This window comes from Tinamus guttatus, unplaced genomic scaffold, assembly GCF_059628265.1.
Source record: "Tinamus guttatus ecotype Peru unplaced genomic scaffold, ASM5962826v1 Tinamus_guttatus_pri_ptg000002l, whole genome shotgun sequence".
Taxonomy (NCBI): domain Eukaryota; kingdom Metazoa; phylum Chordata; class Aves; order Tinamiformes; family Tinamidae; genus Tinamus; species Tinamus guttatus.
The window spans coordinates 1006488-1032992 of NW_028288536.1; the positions used below are offsets into that span (position 1 = coordinate 1006488).

The 26505-nt window shown below is 42.8% G+C and overlaps 1 protein-coding gene across 1 annotated transcript in view; it reads left to right on the forward strand.

The window, feature by feature from the left end:
- Window positions 1–26294, forward strand: part of LONRF2 (LON peptidase N-terminal domain and ring finger 2) — a 33794-nt gene extending 7500 nt beyond the window's left edge. The window contains exons 2-12 of the mRNA XM_010222659.2: window positions 8220–8338; window positions 11743–11865; window positions 12907–13068; window positions 13570–13786; window positions 15818–15914; window positions 16239–16353; window positions 17204–17325; window positions 18147–18305; window positions 21021–21183; window positions 23116–23265; window positions 23625–26294. Of these exons, the coding sequence (XP_010220961.2) occupies window positions 8220–8338; window positions 11743–11865; window positions 12907–13068; window positions 13570–13786; window positions 15818–15914; window positions 16239–16353; window positions 17204–17325; window positions 18147–18305; window positions 21021–21183; window positions 23116–23265; window positions 23625–23783 (1586 nt within the window). The 3' untranslated portion in view covers window positions 23784–26294. The remainder of the gene's footprint in view (window positions 1–8219; window positions 8339–11742; window positions 11866–12906; window positions 13069–13569; window positions 13787–15817; window positions 15915–16238; window positions 16354–17203; window positions 17326–18146; window positions 18306–21020; window positions 21184–23115; window positions 23266–23624) is intronic.
- The last annotated feature ends 211 nt before the right edge of the window (window positions 26295–26505 follow it).

Here is a 26505-nt window from a genome sequence, read left to right on the forward strand (position 1 = left end):
TAACTCGTGGGGAGAGACAAAACTTGTTAACTCCCCGAGCAAAAGCTTTGACTGTGTTTTTTATTGTTATCGTGTTAAACCAAATAATGGATATGTGAATAGCACATACTACAAAAAATAGGTGCTGTTTTTGTTAGAGGATTTCTACTAGTCAAGAAACGTGCTCATCTTCTGTAAGAGTATCTCTTGGAATTTGATTTTTCTGTTTTACATGTGTAGAATAAAATGCGTAAACAGTGGAGTGGGAATTAAGGTTACCTAGAGACTGCTGCAGTAGTCTGAGTGTTATTTTTGCATAATATATTTTGCTAACTTCTGTCCCACTTATTCTTTTTTTTCTCAAACTCAGCTAGTGCTTAAAAAAACAGTAGTAAATACTTCCCATATGACACTAATGGAAATGTGCAGAGCACTTAAGAGCAGGAGCTTGCGTTGCGCCCGATTTGTAAAGCGCTTAAAATTTAAACCTCTGGCCCCACTGTTGGAGCTCCGAAACTTCCCTGCTCTCTGTTGTTTCCACGGGGCTGCGAGACCAAGGGCCGCGCGAGCCGCACGCAGACATCCAGATCCGTCCTGTGCCCCATGCAGAACAGTGAACTACCTCTGGCTTGTGGAGTCTCTTTGTGGGATTTCTCTTGTTTTGTTTGCCTTTTTTTTTTTTTTTTTTTTTTTTTTTTAGCAGTTACATTGCTTATGTAACTTAATTATGTACAGTTAAAACAAAGTAGTTTTTTTCTCCCCTCCCTTTTTCTTTTTTGGCTGAGTATGTCATCCAGATGTAATATCGTATAAATAATTGAACTGCTTCAGAAAATTTCTCAAGCTTTCTTTTAGGTAGATACAGCTGCTTCTCTCGGATTGCTGCATTCTCTTCAAACAGCATATTCTCTTTTAATTTTGCTGAGATAAGGTTTAACGGGATGTCTTTTTCTTTTGGAAGAAGCCATTTATAGAACTGACTCTGACTTCTTAATCTGAAAATTAGTAGGCCGCTCCAGCACTGCTCCTTCTTTTCCTCTACAGAAGTCTTAAGTAACTTGTGATGTTTAAGGACAAAAGCAATAGGGCAGCAGCTGAGAAGCAAGCAGGCATTTTTCACAACTTACTACAAAGAAGAATAAATTAAAAGTCTGAAATTCCAGGCTGAGATAAGCTTGCACTGGAAAAAAGCAATGGTTATGGTGACATGAGGAGTAACTGGTAGAAATGTGGTGTGTTTACTGATCATGACAAGAAGGGTGACTAGATTATCATGTGTAAAATCATATCATGACAGAGCGTCTGGCTGTGAATGGCATTGGCAGCCGTGATCAGAGGCAGATACAGTGGCTGCTCGTGGCTGGCTGTGAGGCACGAGCTGCCCTGGAGCTTCTTTGCAACTGGAGACTCGTGAAATTGGTGCAGGTTTCCACGCTCATGTTTGGACACCTGCTTAATGAGTTTTCTTACTTTGGTTCCTAGGCTTCTTGTTTTGGGGTAGTCTCAGTACCTGCTATTTAGCAAGACATCCTAGTTCTGATATAATATCAAATATTTAGCTGTGTATTAGGATGTTCTTGAACTGAGGACTCTTCCCCTCACTTAACCAGTCTGTAAAGAGAGATTGCCTTTGGTTTTACAGGAGTGGAGCTGCATTAACGTAGGTTGATATAAGCAGCCTGCCGTGCCTTTGCCTCGCTAGGCTGGAGGTGTAATCACAAAGTAAGGCCATGAAGTTAGTTCTGCTTTCTTCACAGCAGCTTTTCTTCCCACAGCATCTCTTGCACCATCTTGAGTAATCATAGGGACAGTGATTAGCTGTGGTGATGACAGTCTGCCTTTATTTAAATAGCTAAATACTTAATAAATAATATACGGAGATTCCTAGCTGAGGACCTATGCAGTGAGCCTGAGGTAAAGCCACTGGGAATCCAAGGCATTTTGCAAGTACACACAAAAATGCTTATTTTTAAGTTTTTCTCTATCTGTACAGCAAAATGCAGATACCATATGGTTTCAGGACCTCAGAACAGAGGTCTAGGGAGAAGTTAATTTGCTCAAAAAGTTGTGTATTCCTCAGAAAGCTGGGGCTGGTCTGTCCCCTGTGCTCTTTGGCTGACGTGATGATCCAAGGGAGTATCTCGTGAAGTTTCCCTCTGCCCCAGAGGAGAAGGTATCTCAGTGAGGGTGCTATGAGGCAGGCAGTGAGGGGCAGGATGTTCTGAGGGTCACAGGGAGTGAGGGGGCTGCAGCTTCAGCTCTGCCTGACAGGCGGTGACCATAACTTTTCTGTCCCAGTGTTAGTGAGTCTCTGTTCTTCCACCTTACAGAACAGCTGCGGCCAAAGGAACCTCTGGAGACCATCCAGTCCAACCCCCCTGCTCCAGCAGGGACACCCAGAGCACGTGGCACAGGGTGGCATCCAGGCGGGTTTGGAAGATCTCCAGAGAAGGAGACTCCACCACCTCTCTGGGCAGCCTGTTCCAGGGCTCTGGCACCCTCAGTGCATTCTATGCTTGGGTTTCTTTTGTAGATGAGAGATTCAAATCTTGCATGAACCAGCAGCATAGATTTTTAGTGAAAGTGAGTCATGCCAAAGCACTATAGTGGGTAACGACGTCTTTTTCTACATACGGGTGAAGGGAAAACGTTGGTTTGGAGCTGCCTTCGGAATTTGCAGTAGTTACATCTGTTCCCTGACCTCAGTTGCTGTTAGGGACGCATTCTGTCAGTTTTGTCTTGCAGAGATGAAGATAAATACTTCATATCTATATGAAGATTAAAAGGGAGAAAAAGAAGAAGAAGAAAAAAAAAACCTCTTCACAGCTTTGAGAAACAAAGTCTGCAGGAGGAGGAGGAGGTTTCTATCCCATTAGCGTGGCTGTGGGGAGCGCGGACTGCACGAGGAGAGGGCCCGTGGGACGCCTGAGCGCAGCAGTCGGTCGTGTGGCCGGTGCCGCGGCGCCGCGCTGGGGCCGTGGCAGGAGCGCCGCGCTCGCGTGGGCCGCCCGTGGGCGCCGGGGCCACGTGCTCGCCGCGCCGCCCGTTACGTAAGGGATTAACTTCCCTCGCCGAGCTGGTAACCTTGAGCGCCGCGGGAGCCTCCGCGGGCGCCGGGCGAGTTCATGGGCAGCTGCCTGGCCTTGTCCAGCGCTTGGCCTTGTCCCGCCTCGGCCTGTGTCGTAATCTGCCCCCGCCGCCTGCTCCCGCCAGGACTGGCTTTTGTGGAGGTATTGCTGAAATTCCAGGGCCTATCCAGAACGCAAAGCGCATTCCCCCGCAGAGCGCTGTTCATGCGTATTTACCTCCTAATAATAGCTAAAGCTTATTCTATAGGATAGACAGCGCTGGAAGAATGGGCTTAGGCAGAAAGAAGTGGATTGCCTGGATTCGCTGCACGCTAAGACTTCCTGCGCGCTTTATCTGGGGGGGTGGGAGGCCTTTTTTATTATTTTTTCCACTTGCTGTAGGACTGTCAGTGATTTAAACGCAAGGTGGAATGTCCGTTAGATGCAGAAAGCACTTTTTTAAAACACTAATTGAATGTTGGCTGAGAGTAAGTGGAAAAGCATGGGCTTGCTGATTGCAAGTATGTGTCGTATTCATGGTCCCTGTCTGTCACTTTTGTGGAACTGAGTTAGTTCGTAATCTCTGCTGTAGAATAAAGTTTTCCTCTAGAGTCCCGAATGTATTTACTGATTCTATTAATTGTCTTATGAACCATCCTTCTATCCTTCCAAAGAGAGCCAAGCAAAACCCCTTTTCTTCTTTTTTGAGCTGACTTGTCATGCTTGTATGACGCCTACAGGAAAAATTAGCTTGCCACTGAGTTCATTACCCAGATCGTGTTAATTTCTTGCTGAACTGAAAATAGATGCTTCATATTTTCCAAATTTCTGAAAAGGCTTTCAGTACTTAATTGTTCAGAATTGAATGCATAAGACAGCAGAGCAGGCTGAACTTCTCTCTGGTGGTGGAAGTTGCTCTGACTTGTGCGGTAGCTCTGCCTGTAAAGTTCTGAGCAGGTTTGACTCTTGTCAGAGAACTCAAATGTATTTTTGTGATACTATTGTTTATGCTCATGCAGTTAGAAAATATGTTAAGGATGGAAGTTTTGGCGGGGGGGAAGGCATGCTCTTCTTGGAGGGAATGTCAGATAAGAAGGATTAGGGAGTCCTACCAACTTTAAATGTGTTCTTTCTGTGGTGAATTCCTGGAAAAAAATTCTCAGTAGTAACTTATTACGGTAACACTTTTTGCCGTAATCTGCACTGTATTTGGAGCATTCTGCATGTAAGCCATATTTGCTCTAATTGTCTTTCTGGCACAAGGAGATTCTGGGGAATCCTGTTCTTCTGCCAGCAACCCTAGCTCAAGCTGGACTTTTTTTTTAAAAGTCTTGAGCATGTCTGGAAAACTCATTTTGGGTGTTAGGCTTTGCATAAGGAAAAGTGCATTCTAATGAACATCTGCAAACGAGTGGGAAGGTGGGGTGAGCCGAGCTGAGGTTCGTTTCCTTGCGGGGCAGAAAGCCAACACTTCTTTACAAAACCCAAGCTGAGGCAGCTCTTCCATCTGCTTGAAGCCGGTGCTGGCAGCCCAGGTAGGCTCCACTGGGCAGTTTAGAAGCATCCACGGTGCAGGGATCACACAGGGAGCTGCTGAGGCCGGGCAGAGTTTGTGTCTCCTGCTGCGGGCTCAAGGCTCGAGTCGGGAAGCCATGGGAAGAGGCTCCCAGGACCTGCGGCTTGCAGGAAATCTGTGGCACGGCCGCCTGGAGCCGCAGATCCTGGGAGCCTCTGCAGTGGATCCATGACGCTGACAAGATCATAAATTTTGCAGCGCAGCTGCGGATTCCCAGAAGACTTTGATTCGGGAAATGCCATCTGCTGGTATTGTAAAAAATGTAGAATTTTCTATGCTTTTTTTTTTTTTTATTAGTCTGAAATAATAAGACATTTCATAAAAAATCATTTTGTTTTCTTTCAACTGCAGAAGAAATGAGTGCGTAATTTTAAATAAACTTGCTTATTGTGAACTTATTAATAAACTTGGCACATTTTTTTAGTACGCTTGTGTCTAGCAACACCCATGAGCTCTGTCTGTCCTCATGCCTTCTCCGTCTAGCTTAAGAAACTTGTTTATTCCCCTAACAAATGAGGTGGAGTGTGGCGCTTCAGGGATCCGTGTAGTGCTTTGAGCTGCAGCTGAGCATTCATTTTTGAGTTCCTACTTTCACACATAGCCGCAAGTAAGTTGGAGGCAGTGACAGGGCACCAGCTGATGCTCTTTTTGGTGCCAGTCACAGTGATGAGGAATATGATGTTTCAATCGATCTGCGCTTCTAAAATCACATAGCCTAGAATTTTTTTTAATCTTATTTTTCCTGGCCTTTCATGAAGCATGGGTAGCTCACAGCTAGTAGTCTCCAGAACATAACCATGTGGGAAAACCCTGCCGTGAGGCTGCCTTCCTCCCACTGCTTAAGCTCCCTCTAGAAAGGCAGTTTTCTGTCCATAAATACTGTTCTCTTTAGACCTGGGCTTGGGTATGGGGGGTTTTCTTTCTTTCCTCTCCCCCTCCCTGTCTCAGTTAACTAAACATTCCTAGCCAATTATTCATTAAAACATGCTGCACCTTAATTCGGTGAGCAGAAATGCAAGCCCTGCGTAAATGTAGGTACTTTTTCCTGATGTCATGTTGTGAGAGCCCTTTGTACTTCACTTCTGGAAGACCTGCAACCTTTGCATCACAGTTGTGCCTTGCAGTGACTTTTCTATATTTGAAACTCCAGCTTTTGTGGATTGGAGACAAGATCACCCCAAAGAAAAGAAAAGCCTCAGCTTTCAGAGGCCGTGGACTGTATGAGGCGAAGAGGTGTGTACAGAAAAGCTCTAGGAAATATCAACACAGCTAAAATGTCAGTAATGCAGCAGCGAACAGAAGCAGGAAGCCAGCTTGCCTGCCCAGTTATCTTGCACTGCTTCCTTTACCTCTGTGGTGCCAGAAAATACCCCAGGCAGCGTCCTGCCTTGCTGGTGCAACCTCTGGCCCCGCTCACTGCGCTGCCCCCGATGCCCTGCTTGGCGCAGGTGCCCTTCTGCGGGTACAGACCTGGCAATGCGGGCAGAGCACGCGTCTGCTCTCCACGCAAGGCACTCGCTGTTTAAAGGGTAGTTAAACTGAATAATCTTATATTTGAGCATCTACTAAAAGGAGAAAAAGTCTTTGCCTCTGAAGGTCTTAGGCTGTTTGTTTCCAGCCTAATTTAACCTCAGGTGCATGATGTGCACCGGCTTTTCCTAACTGTGTGTTGCCAGCTTCCTTATTTGAGGTGGAGTTCCTGGCTTCACCATTAGGCCTGCCCTGTCATACCCACAGTTAGGAAGTCTGGCATGGATCCCTGCTCCGGCCGAAAAAGGCAGCAGGGCTTGCTTGTGTGCGTCTCCTCCCCTGTGCTAGCACCCGCGCTGAAGGGAAACTGATCCTCTGAAACCTTTTTGATTGTTTGTTTTGATTGGATTAGCTTGAGGTACATTGATTCTTTGGTCTGCTTCACTGTGCCACCCCGCAAACTTGGTCTGTGGCACGAGCGCCAGCGCAAGGAAACGGGAGGAAAGGGGAAGCTCAGGTAGTCTTGGGCCATCCCCCCTCTTGACGTGCATGAGCGGTGGCGTTTGCCTCGGCCGCGCGTGGGTGCGTGTGCTGGCGTGTCCACAGGCTTGGTGTGGGTAACGTGCACTCCTTGAGGATGTTTCGTGGGCTGGTGCAGAAACGGGGCACAGAGAGTGAAGCCAAAGCCTAGTGGAGGCAGCAGGAAGGTTATGTGGATAGGACCCTGTGTGGAGACATACGGGGGATGGTTCTTGCAAGGAAAGTCTTGGAGTGCCAGCCTGGAAGGTGACGTTTATAATTTGTAGGAGCAAGCAGCATTTTTAAAAGACAAGTCCCGGTTATGACAATTTTAAACCGGTTTGGCTGGGAGCTGCTGCACGTAGCTTCCACCCTTAGGTAGCCAATTTCCTGTTCCTGGAAGCTGTTTCCAGGCTCCTGAAGGACAAGCCCAACCAAGGGCAAGTGGTGCCTGACCAACCCAATTGCCTGCGGAGATGAAATGACCAGTGGAAGAGGGAGGGCGTCGTTTGGGGCTTACCTTGGTGTTAGCAAGGCTGTTGGCCTGGTCCCAGCAGCATCCACATAGCCAGACGTGGGAGGTGAAGCGAGTTGTTGGGCTGCGAGGTGCTTGGGCTGGTGGTTCATGTCCTGAAGGCACGCTTTCCACAGGCATCACTCGGCTGGTGCTGATGGGGCTGCCGTGGGTCAGCGTCCCGCTGGCGGCCTTGGCGAGAGGGCAGAGCGCAGGTTTGCGTGGGACGTGTTCGAGGGCAGAGCGTGGGTTTGTGTGGGCTGCGCTTGAGGGCAGAGCGTGGGTTTGTGTGGGCTGTGCTCATGGCAGAGCGCGGGTTCGTGTGGGCCGTGCTCAGGGCACGGCTGCCTGTGAGAGGGGCAGCCTGCGGGCACGGGCTGGCCAGCGTTCTTGGTTCAGCAAAGGAAAGTGCAAGCCCTGTGCTTATCCAAATGGTATGGCAGAGCTAAAGCAGCGCCTCTGGTCTACAGAGACCTTAATGAAAGGACCGAATAATCGGCGTTTGAAACGATTGTAGCCAGCGTAACCTGGAAGTGGTTCCTTGAATGAGTAGGTGCTAAAGTAACAAGGTCGGTGATCATCAGAGAGTTGCTTGCCCGAGGAGGACAGGGTACTTTGGCGGCCAGTGGACGTGTAATTTGAAGTCCGTATGTGTTTTCCTTCATGAGTGGCTTCTAGGATGTAGTTTAGTTGAGTCCTATGTTGGGGATTCCTCCCTATATGATTATATTTTAAGTAAAGTCAACACTAGAAGCAGAAAAAAAAAAAAAAACAGTGTTCCTTTTTCAGTTTCTTCTTAGCATCCTGTAAGCAAGAGAGGGGAAGAGCAGGTGGCATCGTGTGTGCAAATATGAGATCAACAGAACCTGCCCCGATAGGTAAAATACAGAGATTGCTTCCAGGTTGAAAGGAATGTGTTTTAAGAAGGGAAGAAGAAAGCAAAGAATTGTCTCATTTCCATTACAGAAGAGTACAAATTTAACCAATGTGCAGTTGTGCTTTTTAGGTTACTCTGGGTAAAATCAGGTTACTATATTTAACACACAGTAACGCTTCTTTTAATGGAGTTCTTTGTTACCTTTTTGTTTTCCAGCTCCCTGCAAGTGTTCATTAATAGCACAGCGAGCAGAACTCTGTATATCAATGAAAAACTACCAGCAAGCTCTCCATGATGCAGAAGTCCTCTGCCGAAACAAACCCCACTGGCCTGCGGTACGGTACTTCTTGCAAAGGATAAGATGAAAGCTACTTGCTCTCCGGGTTTCTCTTTTCAGTTTCTCTTTACAGAACTTACAGTGTTGCTGTTGGAAGAATGTCTTGGTGTTACCAGGACTGGAAGTGTCTCCTGAAACCTTAGATGGTTCTTAAAGCATGGGGAGGGTCTAATGTGGCTCCAACACACACAATTTCTATAGTGGGCTGCCAGCAAGATGGCTTTTTTCATACTAGGGCCCACCAATTTGCTTCAGGGGAGTGGGACTGGATCCGGCAGCAGGGGGATGCCCTGGGTTGCATGCATAGTGGGTGCTGTGTCCCATGGCACTGAGTGTCTTAGCCAGATCCTGACTGCTCTGTCTTCCTGAAGAGTTTCCCAGACTGTATTTCAGATATAAACTTTATTTCCCTTGAGACCAGGGGTTCACATGTCTAATTCCCTCTAGTGTCGTGGTGAGTCGCAGGAGGCTCTGGGGGTTTCTCCTTAAGGAAGTGAGGTGCTGCAAGGAGCGCCGGCCGCGGGTGCTGGAAGCCAGCAGCAGAGCCGAGGCTGGGAGGAAGCGCGCAGTGCCCGCGCGTTGCCCCAGGGCAGGCCGGGCCGTTACCGGTCTCCCCACCTCGGCTTGCAGCTCCAGTCGGTGCCCGCTTCCCTCACCCCAGCAGCAGAACTCAGCAGCGCGGGCTTGGTCGGAGAAAGCTCCCGGGCTGGAGACAGGGGGGCATGGGGAACGGGGTGGGAATTTTTGGAATACCTTGACTTGTTCTCAGTCTTATCTTGGCAAGACCGAGAAGGAGCCACGTGTGGTCCTCAGTGACCTGCTTCAGCATGAGGGCTGCAGAGAGCATTGTTTTTCTAGCTTGGGTGGAAGTTGGATACTTGTCTTCAAAGGGTAACTGTTTCATCATCTATTACAACAGTTTTTGTTTGAAGACAGGTCATCATCTTTCCCCTCATCCCCAGTTTCACTCTTCCAAATTTATCTTTTTGTTCAGGATCATTACTAATCAAGTCAGAAATTAATCTTGGGCAGCTTTGATTGGGTTTCTGTACAGAGGGAAAGATGAATTAAGCACGTTCAAATGTTTTTATGAAGTGTCTTGTCTGTTTGCCTTGAATCCATGGAAATATGATGGATGTCAGTTGTGGGCGGATAAAAACGTTGTTAATCACATCTCTGAAGAATGCTAATCTAAAATGAAATTTGTCATCATGGCATACCAGCAATATCACAGTTTTATTTCTTTTGTGTATGCATTTGTCAGAATTTCCAGGCGTGCTTTGGTAGTCCAAAATTAATATTCTACAGGAATTCTGGGCATGCGCTTTGTTTTGTGTTTTGCAACACTTCATCCTGCAGCTGAAATGTAGTTCAAACATGCATTGTCTAGTAAAGAAAGTAGACGTAAGCCCAGCATTCACACACGAGAACCTTTTGGCCTGCTGCTAACTTAAACTTAGCAGCTTGCTGGGTTAGCAAAGCTCCGTTGGGTCTGCAGGCCCGTGGTAGTAATTAGAGCAGGAGACAAGTCTGTTTCTTTTCAGTCACTGTGAAAACCGTATCCTTGGACTCCGAGGCAAGAGCAAGCTTCCAATTGGACTTTTCATGTGAGAAATAGAAACAGATGCCTTCCCTAACGCTGCGCAAGGTCCTGCCTAGACTTTGCCCTTCAATCCGATGCTCATCAAGACTGTGAAAATCAGAAAGGGAGAAATTGGAAGTGATAGTCCTTAAGTGTAAGGGCTTCTGGTATTAGATCTTTAGAAAGCCCTTCTGTGGGAGATCAGTATTCCCTTTGTGACTTGCACTTGGGCAAGGTAATTGTTCTTGGGCCCTGAAGGAAGATTGCAGGCAACCTTGTAGCCTCTCCAGTGCAGTGGAGTTATCTTACAAGTGGCGTCTGACTTGTTAGGAGCTCCTTAACAGGATTTTACAGAGGCTGTGCAGATGTCAAAATAAAAAGGTCAGGTCTCTGGAAGCACCTCCTTTACTGTGTTCGAAAGAAATGTCTTACAGAGATCTCGATGTGAGATGCCTCCAGCGTGTTGACCGTATCCGAGTCCCCAGAAGCCACAGGGCTTTGGAACCAAGCACAGTTCTTGCAGTACTCCTCACTCCCAAACTCCTATTAGAAAATCTTATGCTTTCTATTCACTGCTTCTTTAGAATAGAAGTAGACTGCTTCTTTACCTTCTTTTAGAGAAAGAGTCAGACTAACTTCTCACTGCTCAATTTGAGAGATGTCTGTATATTGAGGCTTCTTGTTTAGTTCTTCAGATGATAAATGTTAACTAACCTGTGTGAGGCAGTGTTTTGGTATAGGTCTTCTACTTATCTTCCTGACAATAGAGAGGGAATGATCTAAATGGCATTGAATCAGCTTGAATGACTGAGGTAGCTTCTTCGGAAGACGCTGTGAAACCAGAAACCAGATTTTGCATTAGCTTGAAGAATAGGAGATATGTCTTTGCTTACCTGACCAGTTTCTGAAGGATTTGTACTTTCAGCACAGCCTAAAGCTAACCATGTAGATCAGAGGTGGGCTTGACTTTGCAGAGCATGAGTCTGTCTACCCAGCAATAGGCAAATGTTTAGCTCCGTGTTTAGTTTTTCTCCATGTTAAGACAATAATTTCCATAGGCATATTCAAAATGCAAATGGATTCCACAGAGAAATTTGAAAGTGGAGTGTTCTGTTGTCACAAACAACTAAAGTAGGACTTGTCCCCAAGCTGACTACCCTACCTTACCTGTTGTTCATGGATGTGGTGTTGCAGTATTTGGGAGAGGTCAGAGGGGCTAAGAAGCTCTAGTTAAGTACTGATAATTTCCTAAATTCGTTGTATGCTGATCTTTTCTAGCTTGGCAAAGTAAGTCACAAATCATGTCTGTCCTGGCAAGATATCCAGAAGAAGTGTGACTCCTGTATATGAAGTCTGCTCCCTCACCTGCTATCTCCAACCTGCCCTGTGCTGCTACCTTTCCTGAGTAGTATTTATTGCTTTTGTATGTGAAACAGTTCCCCTGGAAATGGAGATGTGATATTCCCAAGCCCCAGGAAATAAATACCTTTCCTCATTCTCTGTCTGGCCACCCTCTGGGGAAAGCCATGTGTGCCGTTGAGGCAGGGAAAGAGCAACAGGTTTCCAGGACTTCTTGCTTTCCCAAAGTCGCATAAATCAGACATGTTGATATCAAGGCAAAATTGGAAATAATAATACTGTGATATTGTAGAGCTGGCGGCTTGTGGTCAGCAATGACAATGAAAAGCAAAACCTTCATCTACAATTCTGGCTATTCAGTGCCTGCAAAATGCAGTAAACTCCAAGTACTCTATTTGCAGGTGTCTTACTGCCTCTTCAAAAATGGTCTCTAAAACTGTTTGTTTTCTTTGTATGAACAGGGTCATTGTGTGAAAGCAAAAGCTCTTTCTGGATTGGAAAGGACTGAGGAAGCGTTGAAGGAGTTTCTCTACTGTGTTGCCTTAAATCCCGAATGGAGCGCAATGAAGAAGGAAGCCCAAAAGGTACGGAATGTCTTTGTTGGCTGCCTCATAGCCATCATGCTGCTCTTATTCCTGCAGCTAAACAAAATTCTTGTCATTTCAGGTAATAGTTGTTAACAACAAAATGGTAATTTGATTCAGTAGATTCTCTGAACCTTATTAGTATGATGCCATAAGAGGCCTCATGCATTTGATTCAGATATCAATCACAAGGACTGTATATTTGTAAATCCCACTGCAAATATTTAATTTGTCTCCTACAATTCATAGATTCCTTTGCCAGTATATCAGCTGGATTTGAGCACGCCTGGATTAAGTAGACTCAAGACTGCTAATTGTAGTGCCCCCAGAAAATGGTTTTTTGCAGAAAGTGGGAAAAGGGCAGAGGGGAGTTGCATGCTGCCCTGTCATGGAGATGAAGGAGTTGCTGCCTCTTTTGGACTCTGAAGCTTAACTTGCCATAAGGGACACACTAACCTGCCATAAATAGGTTCCACCTTAGGTCTGTACAGTCAGATTTTTGAAAAAGAAAAGGAAATTGGTGGAGGTGCATGGTGGGGAGTTGAGAAGGGGAACGGGCTCTATGCAACTTTTAGTTTTGAATGAAATGTAGAGAAATAGCTTGCTGGATGCAGTTAATGGGAACTGAAATGCATCTGGCTTAATGAGTTTTGTTAGGAAAGCGTGGTCTAAGTCCTTTGGGAAGTAGAGATCTGAGGCTCAGAGAGCAGAGGGGTGGAAGCAGGAGAAAGAGGCAACGGGCTGTCACCCTGCTCATGGAGAACCAAGGCTTTTGGGGTGGGAAGCTGACTAGAGAGAAGATATCTAGAGAGAGATAACTGTATCTAAAGAGATGTATCTGTTCTGTATCTAGAGAGAAGATAACTTTGGGATGTCTCTACAACTGTGATCAATGCCATATAAGTTTCTTGTGAGCAATGGGGAATGCAGTTGCAAGCATCTTGGCATTTGGAAGTTTCAAAGTTTGTGCTGTCTGTATTCGTACCAACAAAGATCCTATCTTAACTCCTTTTCTTCTTTTTTTCTCTCTTAATTGACTAGATAATGTGTGAGATGTTTTTCCCAGCCTTTGAAAATGTGCATGATAGTCTAACAGCACCTTTTTCTAGTCGAACATCCTATACAAGATTGAAACCTGCATTTTTGAGTAGCATAAACACACAGTCAGCTGCTGAAGATGGTTCTATTGCCGGGTCCTCAAAGGTAAAGTAAAAAGTGCTCAAATACAAATACCAAAAATAACACAAGGGTCTGTGTCTGATCTCGGTGGCATTGTCTTTGCGGTCATGTAGGCACTTTATTTTGGTAATCCTGTTTTCTCGAGTTATTGTTGGATGTCTTGATGGAGCGTATTTCTTAAAAATTAGAGAATGAAACTCTGCAGAAAACAAATGGATTTAAGGATTCATTAAGTGTGCTTTTTTCCCTCTCTGTGCCCTTCGTGCACTGTGAACCTTTGTATGATGGGCAGAGAATTTTCAGAGAAGGGATGTGTTGACAGAGAAACATCCCTGTCTGTTTCATGTAACTTGAGAGTCCTTCTATTTGGTACTGGCCTTTTTCCCGCTTTCTAAACATTCTATAGCATGTTTTGGGCTTTTTCCCACTTTCTAAACATACGTATTGCTGATGTGTGCAACAGAGGGAAAAAATAAAAGGCAACATTGTCTCATGCCCCATGCAACTGTTCTTATTGTTTTCTAGGATACTGTGTTTAGATTAACAAAAAGCCCGTCCCAAGAATCTGATGTATTTAGAAGCACTGATTCTTCTGTTTCACATGTACTCTATTTTGAAGACAACAAGAAGTCCTTGGGAACTATTCTCTCCAGTTTACCTGGGGCTGGCTTAAAAAGAAAGCTGTCCAGTGACATGAGGGATTTACACAGCTCGGATGTCCCTAATAAGATTCCTAAAAAAGGTTTGTGCTTTGGTTTAGAAGGGTCACTTATTTTGCATTTTTCTGTACCTTTTTTATACATGCAAATGAAACATTCCTTGTGGGGATTGAGGGATTGAAATAATATTTTCTTGTCTAGTATGTCTGTTTCTGCTGTAACAGCTTTACTCAATTAGGCACTTCTGTCTTCCTGGACCATGCAGATTTAAAGGATGTCAAAGCCATTTAAGAACAAATACTATTTACGTTATTCCAGAACAATCTCATTCAGTGAACACTGTATTTTCTTTCTCTAAAGGAGCATTTCTAATATATAATCCACTAACAGTTTAGTCTTTTTATTGCTGGTGACATAGCCATTTTCCAGGCCTCGGAGATATAGCCGAACTTCAACTTTCTATATGAAGGAAAGATACAATAAGCTGGGAAACTAATCTTTAGTTGGCATCAGAAACAGTCACATGCAGTTTTACATGAATTTTGCAAAGCAAACAAAGAAGCCTTTTGAAAGCTAATAAGCCCACCCATTCTGTCACTTGATAGCTGTGCTTACAATTGCTGGGCTTCTCAGGCTTCTAACAAAGTAGTTTTAGTGCTCTGGGGAAAAAAAAGTGCTGAAGGCAGTATATTGCATGAGTAGTGAAATGATTGGTTAAAGGAGGCTTTTTAAATGCCATTATTTTAGCATGCATTTTTAACCTTAAATTCTTTTTTTTGAAAAAAGACAAATTTCTGCCTTGAATTGTTACAGGTCTCAAAGTGCTGCTGTTTATCTGCCACCTCCATAAATTGTCAGTCTGTGGTTAGCTTCTGATCTCGTTACTGTGAGGGGAAAAACCCTCTGCTTGCCTATGAACTGCAAACTCAGTAAATAGATTGTGAAATCTGACCCTCCTCTATCTTTGCAGGAAAGGCCAGAGATCGCGTTTTACCCATAACCATTAATTTCTGGTCTGTGCTAGATCCTGATGCCGCGTTACTATTTGTGGAACAAAGCAGTTAGGTTCTTGCTCTTGCTAAAGGCCAGTGTGCAAGATATAGGTTAAAGATAACTCTTCTTTGTAGGCCACACAACACTGCTGCCCTCTCCCCTGTCCTGTCTGTGCTTGAGGTAAACCAGATGCTGAGCAAAAGTTACCCTCTAACAAAACAACCTAACTCTTTAACTTCACACAGAGGTTGAACATTCTTTTTTTTTAACAGTCAGTGAATCTGGATGATAAAAAGGACATGGAGGCAGTAGGCATGATTTGGTTACAGCTCTCACTGGACAGTAAAGGTGAAGACCATAAATTAAGTTGCAGAATCTGCCTGTAAAAATGTCCTCAGAGTTTTAAAGCTGGTAGCTCTTGAGCTTAAATGCTGCTATGAAGATTGAGGCCCTGACTCATACGTGCATTAACTACTGCAGTACATAGCACCCTCAAAAAAACAGGGTAGGCAAAATTTTAAGTGTGTGCACTGTGTGTTTTTGGTATTTGCAGAGTGCTGAGCTGGTAAAATTGGTATTAGCTAATTTGGCTCCAGTAGTCCTTAAAATTTAAGCTGTCTGAAACACGGGATTTCCACAGCAGGCTAGTCTAGAAGAGCGTAAGCCCTTTTTATACTTGTGAGAAAAAGTACTCCTACTGAGAAAATCTATAACAAACAGTGCTGAAATACTTTAAATATGTGTAAACAAATTAAATCCTGGACTTAACATACTCAAAAACATCTGGCCTAGCTGATGTGGGAGTGGTGGTGGTGGTGGGAAAGCAATAGCAGAGCATTTTAAAAACTAGACTTAAAAAAACAACCACCATTTTTGGAAAAGAAAATCATGGGTATTCATCTGTAAAATGCTTTCTCTGGCCATGGACTTCTTTCTCTGCTCTCCAAAAAGCTCTCCTGCCAGAAAGCCTAAAAATTAGGTGGAAACTGTTTTTTTGTTAAAGCTTGTGGCAAATGAGATAGATTTTTTTTTTTAATAGAAAAGCAACCTAAACACCATTTGAAATTGCAGTAAAATTAACTTTTTGTTTTTTGTAACTCTTCTCTTAACTACTTACTTAGATGCAGATGTTTTACCTGAAAACACTGCTGTTGCTTCAAGTGAGATACCAACAACCCTTGTGGATGCTTCTGACTTCGAGTGTTCCCTCTGCATGAGGTATGACTAGACTGATCTGGCATGAAGATATAAAAGCTTTTTTTTTTTTTTAATCTTCTGACAAAAAGGTTTTATGGTTTAGGAAGGGAGACAGTCTGCAAAATGTCTAATTGATTACTCTTTTTTTTTCCTGTTTTTTTTTTTTTTTCTCCTGAAACTGGTATCTAATGACTCTTTACAAACTGGATAGTTTTTTCATGACACCTTCACTTTATGGGTTACCTCTTTTTAAATCCTAAGATAAAAATGTTGCCATGATTTGTATGAAAGGTGATGTCTAGGTTTAGTCACTCAGCTTTTTTCGCTCTGTGTTTTCTTGTTCAGGTTGTTCTACGAACCTGTTACCACTCCCTGTGGACATACCTTTTGCCTCAAATGCCTTGAGCGTTGCCTTGACCATAACCCCCACTGTCCTCTCTGCAAAGAAAAGCTGTCAGAAGTAAGTACATCCTTGCCTCAGTTAACCAAAAAAAGCAGGAAGTAGTGTTTTATAGAAAGCAGGCATGTTGGATGTGTTTTATGCTCCACCTGTGGCAGAACAACACAGTATTGCCCATAGCATCAAACTTGAAGAGCTTCTTTCCTGTGAGGGTGACAGAGCCCTGGAACAGGCTGCCCAGAGAGGCTGTGGAGTCTCCTTCTCTGGAGATCTCCCAAACCCGCCTGGATGCCACCCTGTGCCACGTGCTCTGGGTGTCCCTGCTGGAGCAGGGGGGTTGGACTAGGTGATCTCTAGAGGTCCCTTACAACCTCAACCATTCTGTGATTCTGTGCACAGACCTCTTTTATTCCAGAATACATCCTGTCAGTCCTTAAAGAAAAGGAGGGCTTTTCTGGTGCTTTAGATTATCTAAAATTCCGATCTCACTTCAGACTCATCTTGAGGAGCAGCAAACCTAGTCCTGTTCCTAATACCTCTCCTGGATCTCTGCTGACTGTGAACATGGCCTTGGTTGAAACTTGTCCAGTATATGTAATCCATCCCATACATTGAGTACTTCCTGGGAAGCAGAAGCATTCCAGCTCTAGATACAAATATATTTTCAAGGCTTTGCTTTGGTGTTAGCACAGCCTCTGCCAACTTAAAGACATTGAATTAAAATTAACGGGCATTGGAGTAAATTGCATATCCTTAAGTGGGAGTTTTGAAACCTGAATGCGGAGAAGGAAGAGGACACTCGTGGGCCAATGTGCTGTATTGTGTTGTGTTATAAAAGGGGATGGGTTGGGAGGAAGAGATGTTAGATGACTTCTCATTACCAGGCTTCAGAGGTGACTCTTCTTTGCAGTTTCTGGCAAGCAGAACTTACAAAAAGACCGTCCTTACAGAAGAGCTGATAATCCGCTACTTACCAGAAGAGTTGTCTGAAAGGAAGAAAGTTCATGAGGAAGAAATGAAGGAATTGTCCAAGTAAGCAGTTTTTACTACCAAAAGTTGTCACAGCAATGCATTTTTAATCCAGATTGCTGAAGAAACTTGCTTATGGAAAATGCGCAAAATGCTGAAATTAATTTGTAAATGAACCTACCAGATATTTCATATTTTTGGTGTGTTTGTTGAGGATAGACAAAAAACAATATCCTTGGATGGCGGAGAGACACAACAATATCTTGCAATAAAGATAATTGCTTTATTCCATTCAATGAAAATAATATCACTTTTCAGAGTTGTAATGGGAGTTGCCTGGGAGTAGAAGCCCAAATATGAATGGGTTTCACTTCAGGTCAGCATAAGTGCCAAGGTTCATTGCTGTATCAGTGCTCTATGGCTCTTACTCTACAACTCAATCAAAATGAAAAATAAAACATGCAATTGAAAGAAGTATGAGGATTAACTGGCTGTTTTTTTTTAATTAAAGGATTTTACTGAACTTTGAAATCCTCCACCACCTTGCTTTAAATACGACAAGTTCTTAGATATTAAATTACTGTTAAAAATTGCTGAAATCCTGCCATCTGTATTTAAGATGTATGTATCTATGTGCACATATTTAGGAAACTGTCTATTACTCCCTGACTCTTCCACTGTGAAAGTAGATTAGAGGATTTTATTAACAGGAAGAGCCCTGAGATATTTTGCCCTTTCAAAATGATAAACCACAACCAGATATGTGTTTACCAAGAATGAGTCTAAGGAAACCACTGGAGTCAGTGCAGCATTAAAGGTCGGTTTATGCTGAATACAGTAGCACACAGAAGAAAGCTCACCTATTTTTAACAATTATTTTGCAGTTTGAATAAAGATGTTCCCATCTTCGTATGTACCATGGCCTTCCCTACCATCCCTTGCCCACTTCATGTCTTTGAACCTCGTTATCGTCTAATGATCAGAAGATGCATGGAAACTGGTACCAAGCAGTTTGGCATGTGCTTAGCTGATGAATTGAAAGGGTAAGGACACAAGCTAAAAATGTTCTGTGCTGTATATTTGTCTCCCCAAATCACTGTGGTTCCTGCCATTCCTGTATGAATCAGTGCAGAAGCTGGTGGATTTTTAGCTTAGTATATTGAGCATTCCTTTTGACACAAAACTCTTCATTTTTATTGCTCCTCTGTTGGTTGAATAGCAAGAATACACTTCATCCTCCTACTGCAGGCTTCAAATAGCACTTAGTTGTGTATGTGGTTGAATAGCTTTTCAGCCTGCTTTTCTTAGTGAAAGCTAACAAAGTCAGTTTGAAGTTGCTCTTCTGCTCTGTTTAAAAAAAAAATCAACCCTTTCATAGTTTTTCTACATAGACTGTATGATTTGAATGAGACAAAATATATCCTTGGCTGAGAAGACTGTTTTGCTGTTGAATGTTGAATTTTGATGTTTGTCTTTCCTGCTGTGTTCTCTTTCTGCAGTGAGTGGGTTTGTCTTCCTATACGAAATTCATTTTTGTGACTTCTGACACTGGTGTTTTTCCAGATAACAGCTCCCTGTGTGGAGACTAAATACTAATCAGTAGCTGAAAGTCTAGGTGAAACCTTCAGTTTTTATCTTATATAGATAATGTAACAGTTTTTTGAGGTAAAAAGGATAGGCAGAAGCTTGTGTAGGGGGGAAGATCTTAAGAGCAGTCTATTTTTTGAGTTGTGATAGATAGTTGCCACCTTCAGAAGATATGTTGGAGTAATGCAAACTGTAGACTACAAGTGCAGGAAGTTTTAAGGACACATTAGTCCTCAGGAGCAGCTGCCTTAGAGGGGATGACTGGAACTGAGAGGAAGGGCGAGTCATACCAGGCTTCGGCAGCCTGTCCTGGTTGATTTGCCCAGTTTGTTATTTTTTTTTCTCACATATCAGAGGGTAATTGTGGCAACAGGAGCATAGGAGACACTGCAACTTCCAGTCTTCTCGTGTCACTCAGAACCTGCCAGGGTGCTGTCGATGCCAGGTGCACGGCAGACTGCGGATAATACGGAAAAAACAATATTTGACTTTTGTTTTGATAACATCACATACGATATTTCAAAATGCATCTGGCAGAGTTAGATTTTTATATGTACTGTCTCTTTACAGCTGTTAAAATTAAATGTTTTTAGATATGGTATCTTCTGCTTAAGCCACTGAAATGCAGTGATTTACAGATGAGGATCTGTAAGCACCTGGTAGGCTGTTGTAGGTTCTTACATAAGTAAAGAGATTCTCTTGCTGATTAAAAATTGCAAAATCATCTGGGAATAGAAAAAGTAGGGAAACTTGTTTTGCCTCATTACATCAATATGTAATGGGGAGAGATGGAAGGCAGAGATTGGTGCCTTCTTTGAAAAACGTGGTGATAATACGTTCAGTTCATTACCTTCCTCTGTTTTAGTTTACTATTTTAAATTTAAACTGAGGTGGGGGTTGTAACTTTTTAGTACACGTAAGTATATTTTATGCCCAATCTTAGGTGTTTCTTGTTTCTTTCTGGTCGAAGTCACTTTCTACTCAAAAGTAACTTCCACAGAACAAAAAATCAAAAAGTCATTCATCACCTTTATTTCTGGACTAATTTTTAAACTGAGTGCCCATAATACGCTTAATTTAAACAAAAGTAAGTTATGCAGATGTTTAGTTAGTGCCTAGCCTAACTTCGCTGTAATAAACTCATTCATCACAATCCCACCAGTGGAACACACAGCACTTACTTTTATACAGCTGTGTTCTTCTTGCCGTTCCTCAGTTCGTGTTTAATGTGATGAAGAGGATAGAGCAGTTATTCACAGGGGGTCAGATTTTACTCTTTGCACTTAAAAACATGATTTCTAGTGGAGTAGAAGCAGGAGTCATTCCTCTGCAGTGCTGCTGCTGTGTTGTTAGTGTGATGCAACATGCTGCCAAGCCCTGGTAAAACAAGTATTTCCCCGATGTAGCATTCGGGCCCGGCAGGGATTTGTTATCTTGAGATGGGACTAGATACAGCACATTCTTCTGGTTAGCAATGCACAGTAAGCTGAGGTGCAAAGCTGCAAGTGCTTGCAGATCAGCTTATCATGGGGCAATCAACCTTTTTAGGGAAGCAACTAAAGCACAAACGCGAGATAGACAAAAGCCAGGAATTTAAATTAAGACTTTCTGTGTTGTTTCCAGGACATGGTTAAAAGCAGTGACTTATTTAAGTAAAATAGACATAAATTAAGTGTGGTTCTACTGACTTTTTCAAAACTTAGACAATATAAATGCAAGGAGAATCTTACTTTGAAAATGCCTTTTCCTTCTAGAGCCTCTAATCCTGTTTGCACCTCAGAGCAGGGCAGCAGCCTTGGACTGTTCTAGCCCTTCATCCCTGCAGTTGTTCCTCAGTTTCTTATGTATCTCAACCCATCTAGTTTTCTTTGCTAACCAGGTGAACTTGCCGCTAGCAGGTGGCAGCTCCCATGAAACATGTCCCATGTAGTTCCCCGTCCCTTCCCCACCTTCCCAAATACCTGCAAGCTGTCAGCACTGCTGCCCCAGACCCTTGCAGAAAGGCAGAAAGGGTGGGGGTTGTGTGGCTTGTGTGGATAAACAGAACTGTATTGTCACCAAAGCCAGGATCCTCTCTCAAATAAAAAGTGGTGATATAGGCCCAGTATTTGTCCTGATGTGTATAAACACTTGTTGATGACTTCCAATTTTATGCCCTTCTGTCATTTCAGATTTGCAGATCATGGCTGTATATTAGAGATCAGGGACGTAAAGTTTTTTCCTGATGGACGCTCAGTTGTTGATACAGTTGGTGTCCGTCGTTTTAGGGTCTTAAGCCATGGCCAACGAGATGGATATAACACAGCAAACATCGAATATCTTGAAGATAAAAAGGTGATCTATGGTGCAAAGTTATTCATACCCATGTATTGCTGGATTCACTTAAATGCCCTTTCCTTGTTGCATTTCAAGGTAGCTGTGCATTATTTTTAAACTAGTATAATTAGAAAAACTCTAGCTCTATTTTGAAAACTGTGAACTTAGTCTGCCTCTTACTTCCCTTTCTTCGTTTCTATCTCTATAATTATCCCTACCTAAAGTGTTGCAGTCCCACTGGGATTCTCAGAGAAGCTTCTGAGTCTTGAATGACGTATCTGACACGATGTGTAGATAAGGTCAAAGTAATGTTTTAAAACTGATACGGACTTGCAACCCTTCTAAGAACATGTCTGTGTTATTAGAGAACTCACTAGTCTCTTCTGTCACTGAATACAGAATATCTGTTTCTAGCCTTTGCAAGCTTCATGTAACCTTGCAACTCTGGTTTACAGAACAGCTCTTCAAATAAATGTGTGTTTTCATTCTTAAAAAGAGATGTTAGTGGCGTATGGTTGCTGTGCCTCCAACAGCATCCATCAAAGCTGGCTAAGAACAGAGAATTGCAGGGCTGAGGGTAACTTAAAAACAAGTCCTCCTAGGAAGCCTCCAGCAGGTGAGATGCTTGTGATGGATTTTGGACAAAAAGGTGAATTTTTGGCTGTTCTTAATTGTGACTTCCTGGATCATCTTCCGAGCACGTCTGTAAACTGTTGGTGCCTCTTAGCGTGGAGCTTAGCAGGGGTCTCATGCCAAGTGGCGATGCTCCGTTCTGGTCCCGCAGCTGACGTGACAGTGGGTAGGGCTCTTCAGCTCCTGCAGGGAGGTGCAGATGCTCCTTGGGGCCGGTAAGGCAGATCCTGCAGAAATGCCTCCCCCCACAAACAGCTGTATTTAATCTGTTCACTGGTATCATCTGCTCTTCTAAAATCCCCGGTGAAGGATGGTGGCACGTAGATGTCAAGGCATGTTTTGTAGATGGTGCCAGAGACCCAGCTCTTTATAATTAGAGTGAGATTTACTCTGTCTCACTTGAGAGGCTGCAGTCTAAGTTAATCACCTTGCTTTCCTGTTCTGTTTGGTGATGAGAAACCTCAGTCCAAAGCTGCCTATTTATCTGCTCTGTCTTACATACCTGCCTTAAGATGAGATTAATTGCCCTCTAGAGCTGTTTCTCCTCAGCTGTGAAGGGCATCCAGAGCAGCTAGCTCAGAAGTGTTCTGAGTAGCACAGATGAATCTCACTATTGGTGTGTACAGTTAAAAAAAAAAAGTGATTTGCAGTGGTCTTTTTTCTAGGTTTTTCTTTGCTTTTGTTTTTTTTCTTTCCCCTAATGACTAAATAGTCAGGTCTATGCAACTAGAACACTTTTTTTGCCTCAGGGAGGGTCTTTTTTATGGCTGTGCGTAATATTAAGAAATTATCCACTTTCACCTACTTGCTGCCTGCTGACACACCTGCCCTCTTCCACCTTCTCCCTGGCTGTTCTACCAAGGCCTTAATGCTCCTTTAAATCATGTTGATTTCTCAATGCAGTAGAATCCCCATCATTTTGCATGGTAGCTGTAGAGTTGCATTTATTTTACAAGATGATATAATGATATTTAGGTCTTCTTTTGTGACAGGGACTTTATTTTATGGGTTTAAAGGAATGAATACAGTGTCCTGAGATGAGAAAGCAGGTCCTTCAGTTGTGCCAGCATTTAGGAATGAATTTTAATAAAGCAATCATTTTTCTAAGAAATGTCATTTCAGAACATTACTTACAGGGGAGGGTAAAAAGAATCCAGCATCACAGGTTTGAAACATGAGACTTGAGAACAGTTTGCTTAGATAAGGACATTTGAGCAGCTGTCACTGCATTATTGTGCTTCGCTCGCTTCTGGGGGAGCGTATGAACTCCGTGGTATCAAACTTGTTTTGTTCACTCTCCTTTCTCTTAAAAATAAGGTTGAAGGACCAGAATATGAAGAGCTTGTCCGCCTTCATGATTCGGTTTATGATCAAGCTGTTGCCTGGTTTACTTCTCTTAAAGACAACATGAAAGTGCAAATTCTCAATCATTTTGGGTCCATGCCAGGAAAAGAACCAGAGCCACAGGTAAAAACTTCCCACATATGCATCTTTGTCCTACATACTAAGTTTTTCCACTGAATTGTTTTATGACAGAGATTTTTGTTGTGTTTTCATACATCCTAAGGTCTTCTTACTTTTCCCTGTTTTAGTCTATTAGCATGAAGTATGGTAAACAATTACCATACATCAATCAGCATGTGAAGAGATTAACCTTAATGGGGCAAGTAGGCACGAACACCTGAAGTTAAATGTTGAGTTGCTACTTGAACTATTTCGTGGTAGCTTTCTTAGCAAACAGTAGTAGTAGACTGGCAGGAAGGTGGTGTTCTTTGTGGGACGGTGGTGGTGAATACATCATTCCATGTCTCTCTGTCTTTTTTCAGAGCAACCCCAGCGGTCCTGCCTGGTACTGGTGGCTCTTGGCAGTGTTGCCCCTGGAAAACAGAGCTCAGCTGGCTATACTGGCGATGACTTCCCTTAAAGATCGTCTTATTGCCATCAGACGCGTGTTGATATTTGTGACTCGCAAAAGACCCAGATAACATGGACTTCAGTTGTGGGCGGGCACTGACAACATCTCATGATAGGTTGTTTGGGGGGTGGGGAGAGAGAGGTTTTTTTTTCTTCTTTGTTTTTAAAGTATCTTTCGAAAATGAACAGCCCTTTCTGACTGTGTCCAGCATCCATCCATTACATCGGTTTGTTATTCTGGGTATTCACCAATCTTTGCACTCTATCCTGTTGTCCTGGTGAAATCTGAGCCTCTACAAAGCATTGCTACAGTTATAACGTAGCTGGTAGGTGTGGATAACTGCTTCAACGTGCTGTAATAGAGTTGATGTTTCTAGCCTGCAAGAGAGTTAAGTCCTAGGACAGCATCTCCAGCCTGCATGCGAATTGGATTTCTACTTAGTAGGAAAAGGAATCTGAACAGTGGACTGAAGAGGTGTTTCCTAGACTTTTTTGGAGCTCGTCAATAGAAGAAAAGAGATACTTCCCCAGTGGAAGAATGCATGAAGGCTATATAGAACAGTACGCTCTGTTATTGAATGGGTAGGCAGTCTGTCATACACCCACATCTCTCTCTTTCAAGAAAAATCAGTCTGTGAGGAAAAAAAAAAACTAAGCCCTTTGTGGTCAAGGCATCTGAAGATGTTTATCTGAAAGAATAATAGCTACTGAATAAGTATCCTATTTAGTAGCCTTAGGTAATCCCTTGTGTTGTGATTTATGTGTTATAACGGATTGAGTATGTACAAAATCTTTGAAGAGGTGTACTTTGGTTTAAAAAAAAACACATCAAAGTAATCCAAGCTGGTCTTATCACTAGTTCAAATCAAACCAGCTCCCTAAAGTATGATGAACGCTGCTGTGAAATGATTTCATTCCAAGTAGTAGGAGAGCACGCTGCAGGTTCCTTTGAACGTGTTCTGCAAGAGGAACTTGCTGGGATAAAACCCGGGGAAGCTTCCTCTCTTGTCTTGTCTGTAGCGCCCTGCCAACCCAGTGCTACTTTGGAATGACCTCTAGAACATGTTTCAAACCAGAAGTATTGTAGTTTAGCACCAGTTGCTGTATGCCATGGAAATTAGTCCTAATAACACCGTGAGTGGAGGCACAAACCGAACACTAAAAGGCAAGTCTCAATGCAAGCTTACGTCAGGTGTTAACCGTCATTTGTGTTTTCTGATTTTTTTAATATACATTTTGTTTTTATCTGACTTTGATAGCTCTTAAATCCATTGCTTGTCAGTCAAATGATCAACTTTTCTTTGAATTGCCAGTGAAATAACTAACAGTGTTACCAATTCAATTGGCATGGTTTCCTACAAGTAGAATTGATACTAGCAACAGAAAAGAAGTTGACTTGAATCTCTGTGTGCTACAAGCATAAGACCAGTTTGAAGACTTGTTCATGTGCTGAAGTCTGGTAAGATGAAATGGCTGTTTACCCAAATGGTCAAAGTGCCTGGTTTCTTTTTTCTTTTTTTGTTCCTTTGTCCGTATTTGTCAATGAAGATGTATTTTGTTTTTGTTTTCAATTTGCACATGAGTTCTGGAAGAAGACTGCATTAAAATGCAGCAATTAAGATATTACGTGTTCTCTTTGGGTATTGTAGTTAAAACCTGTGTGGTCTGGGAAACAAAAATACTGAGTTTTTTTCCTTTCAGCAAATGGCTACCACAAATGGTTTCTGTAACATACCCTGAATGTACTGTAACTGCCTCTACCTTGAACACGCCTTTTCTATTTAAATCATTTGTAAGTATATACTCTGAATTGTGAAGTTCATAATTTACAACAAATGATGTAACAACCTCTACAGTAGCCTTCTGCAAGTTCTGCTACCGTCACCAAAATACGAAAAATAGAAGCTGAATACATCTCCTCCGGGATTTGTAGATGATGGAGAGAAAGTCATTGAAGTATTAAGGAACTTTTAGAGGATTGCTCTATAGGTGGGGGAGGAAATATCAGAAATCAGTCGTTCTTTAGCTCACTATCAACTCAGCTACCAAAGGATGGTTTGGCAAACTTAATTCTCAGACCGGAAAATGGACTGTATTTGATCTTGCAATTCTATCTGTTCAACTTCCCAATCTTTCCATCTCCTTCCATGCTATGTATTTCTCCTAGATTCTCATCTTGGCCTTTCCTTCATGTGTCTGGCGTAGTTTTGAGTATTAATAGTTTGGCTGCAAAGGGACACTGATGGTATTTGTATATTGCTGGTCCCTAGTCTTACATGTGCTTAATTTTACATATAGGAGTGCATTTAAGGAGAAAAAAAAAAAACAAGGTGCTAGTTAGTGTCTTCTTGGCTTTGCCTCAGTAACTAATGTGAATATTTTTCTTTGCAAAAGTGATTTTTCAAGGTATCTACTGTTGAGGTACTTCTAAGAGGAAACCCTGCAGAACAGAAGTAGTTCCTTATTGCGGTTCTGTAATGTATAAAGAGACATTTTACATGGAAAGTGACATTGTTATCTTCATGAAGGCCTGTGTAGTTAATGGAGTGATATTTATTGAAGAGAAAGCTGAACTGTAGAGGGATTTTTTTTAGTGAAGTTCTAAAGCGATTTTTGAATATTTCAGTGACTGATGTTTTGGATAAATGATACAACTTAGGAATTGTCTGTGCATGGATGCAGATAACAAACGAGCAGCCCAAAGCTGACATTTCTTCCAAAACATTGAATGCTGATCAAACAGAAAAGCTTTAATGAAAACAATCACCACTACCCTGTGGTACTCGCCTTCTG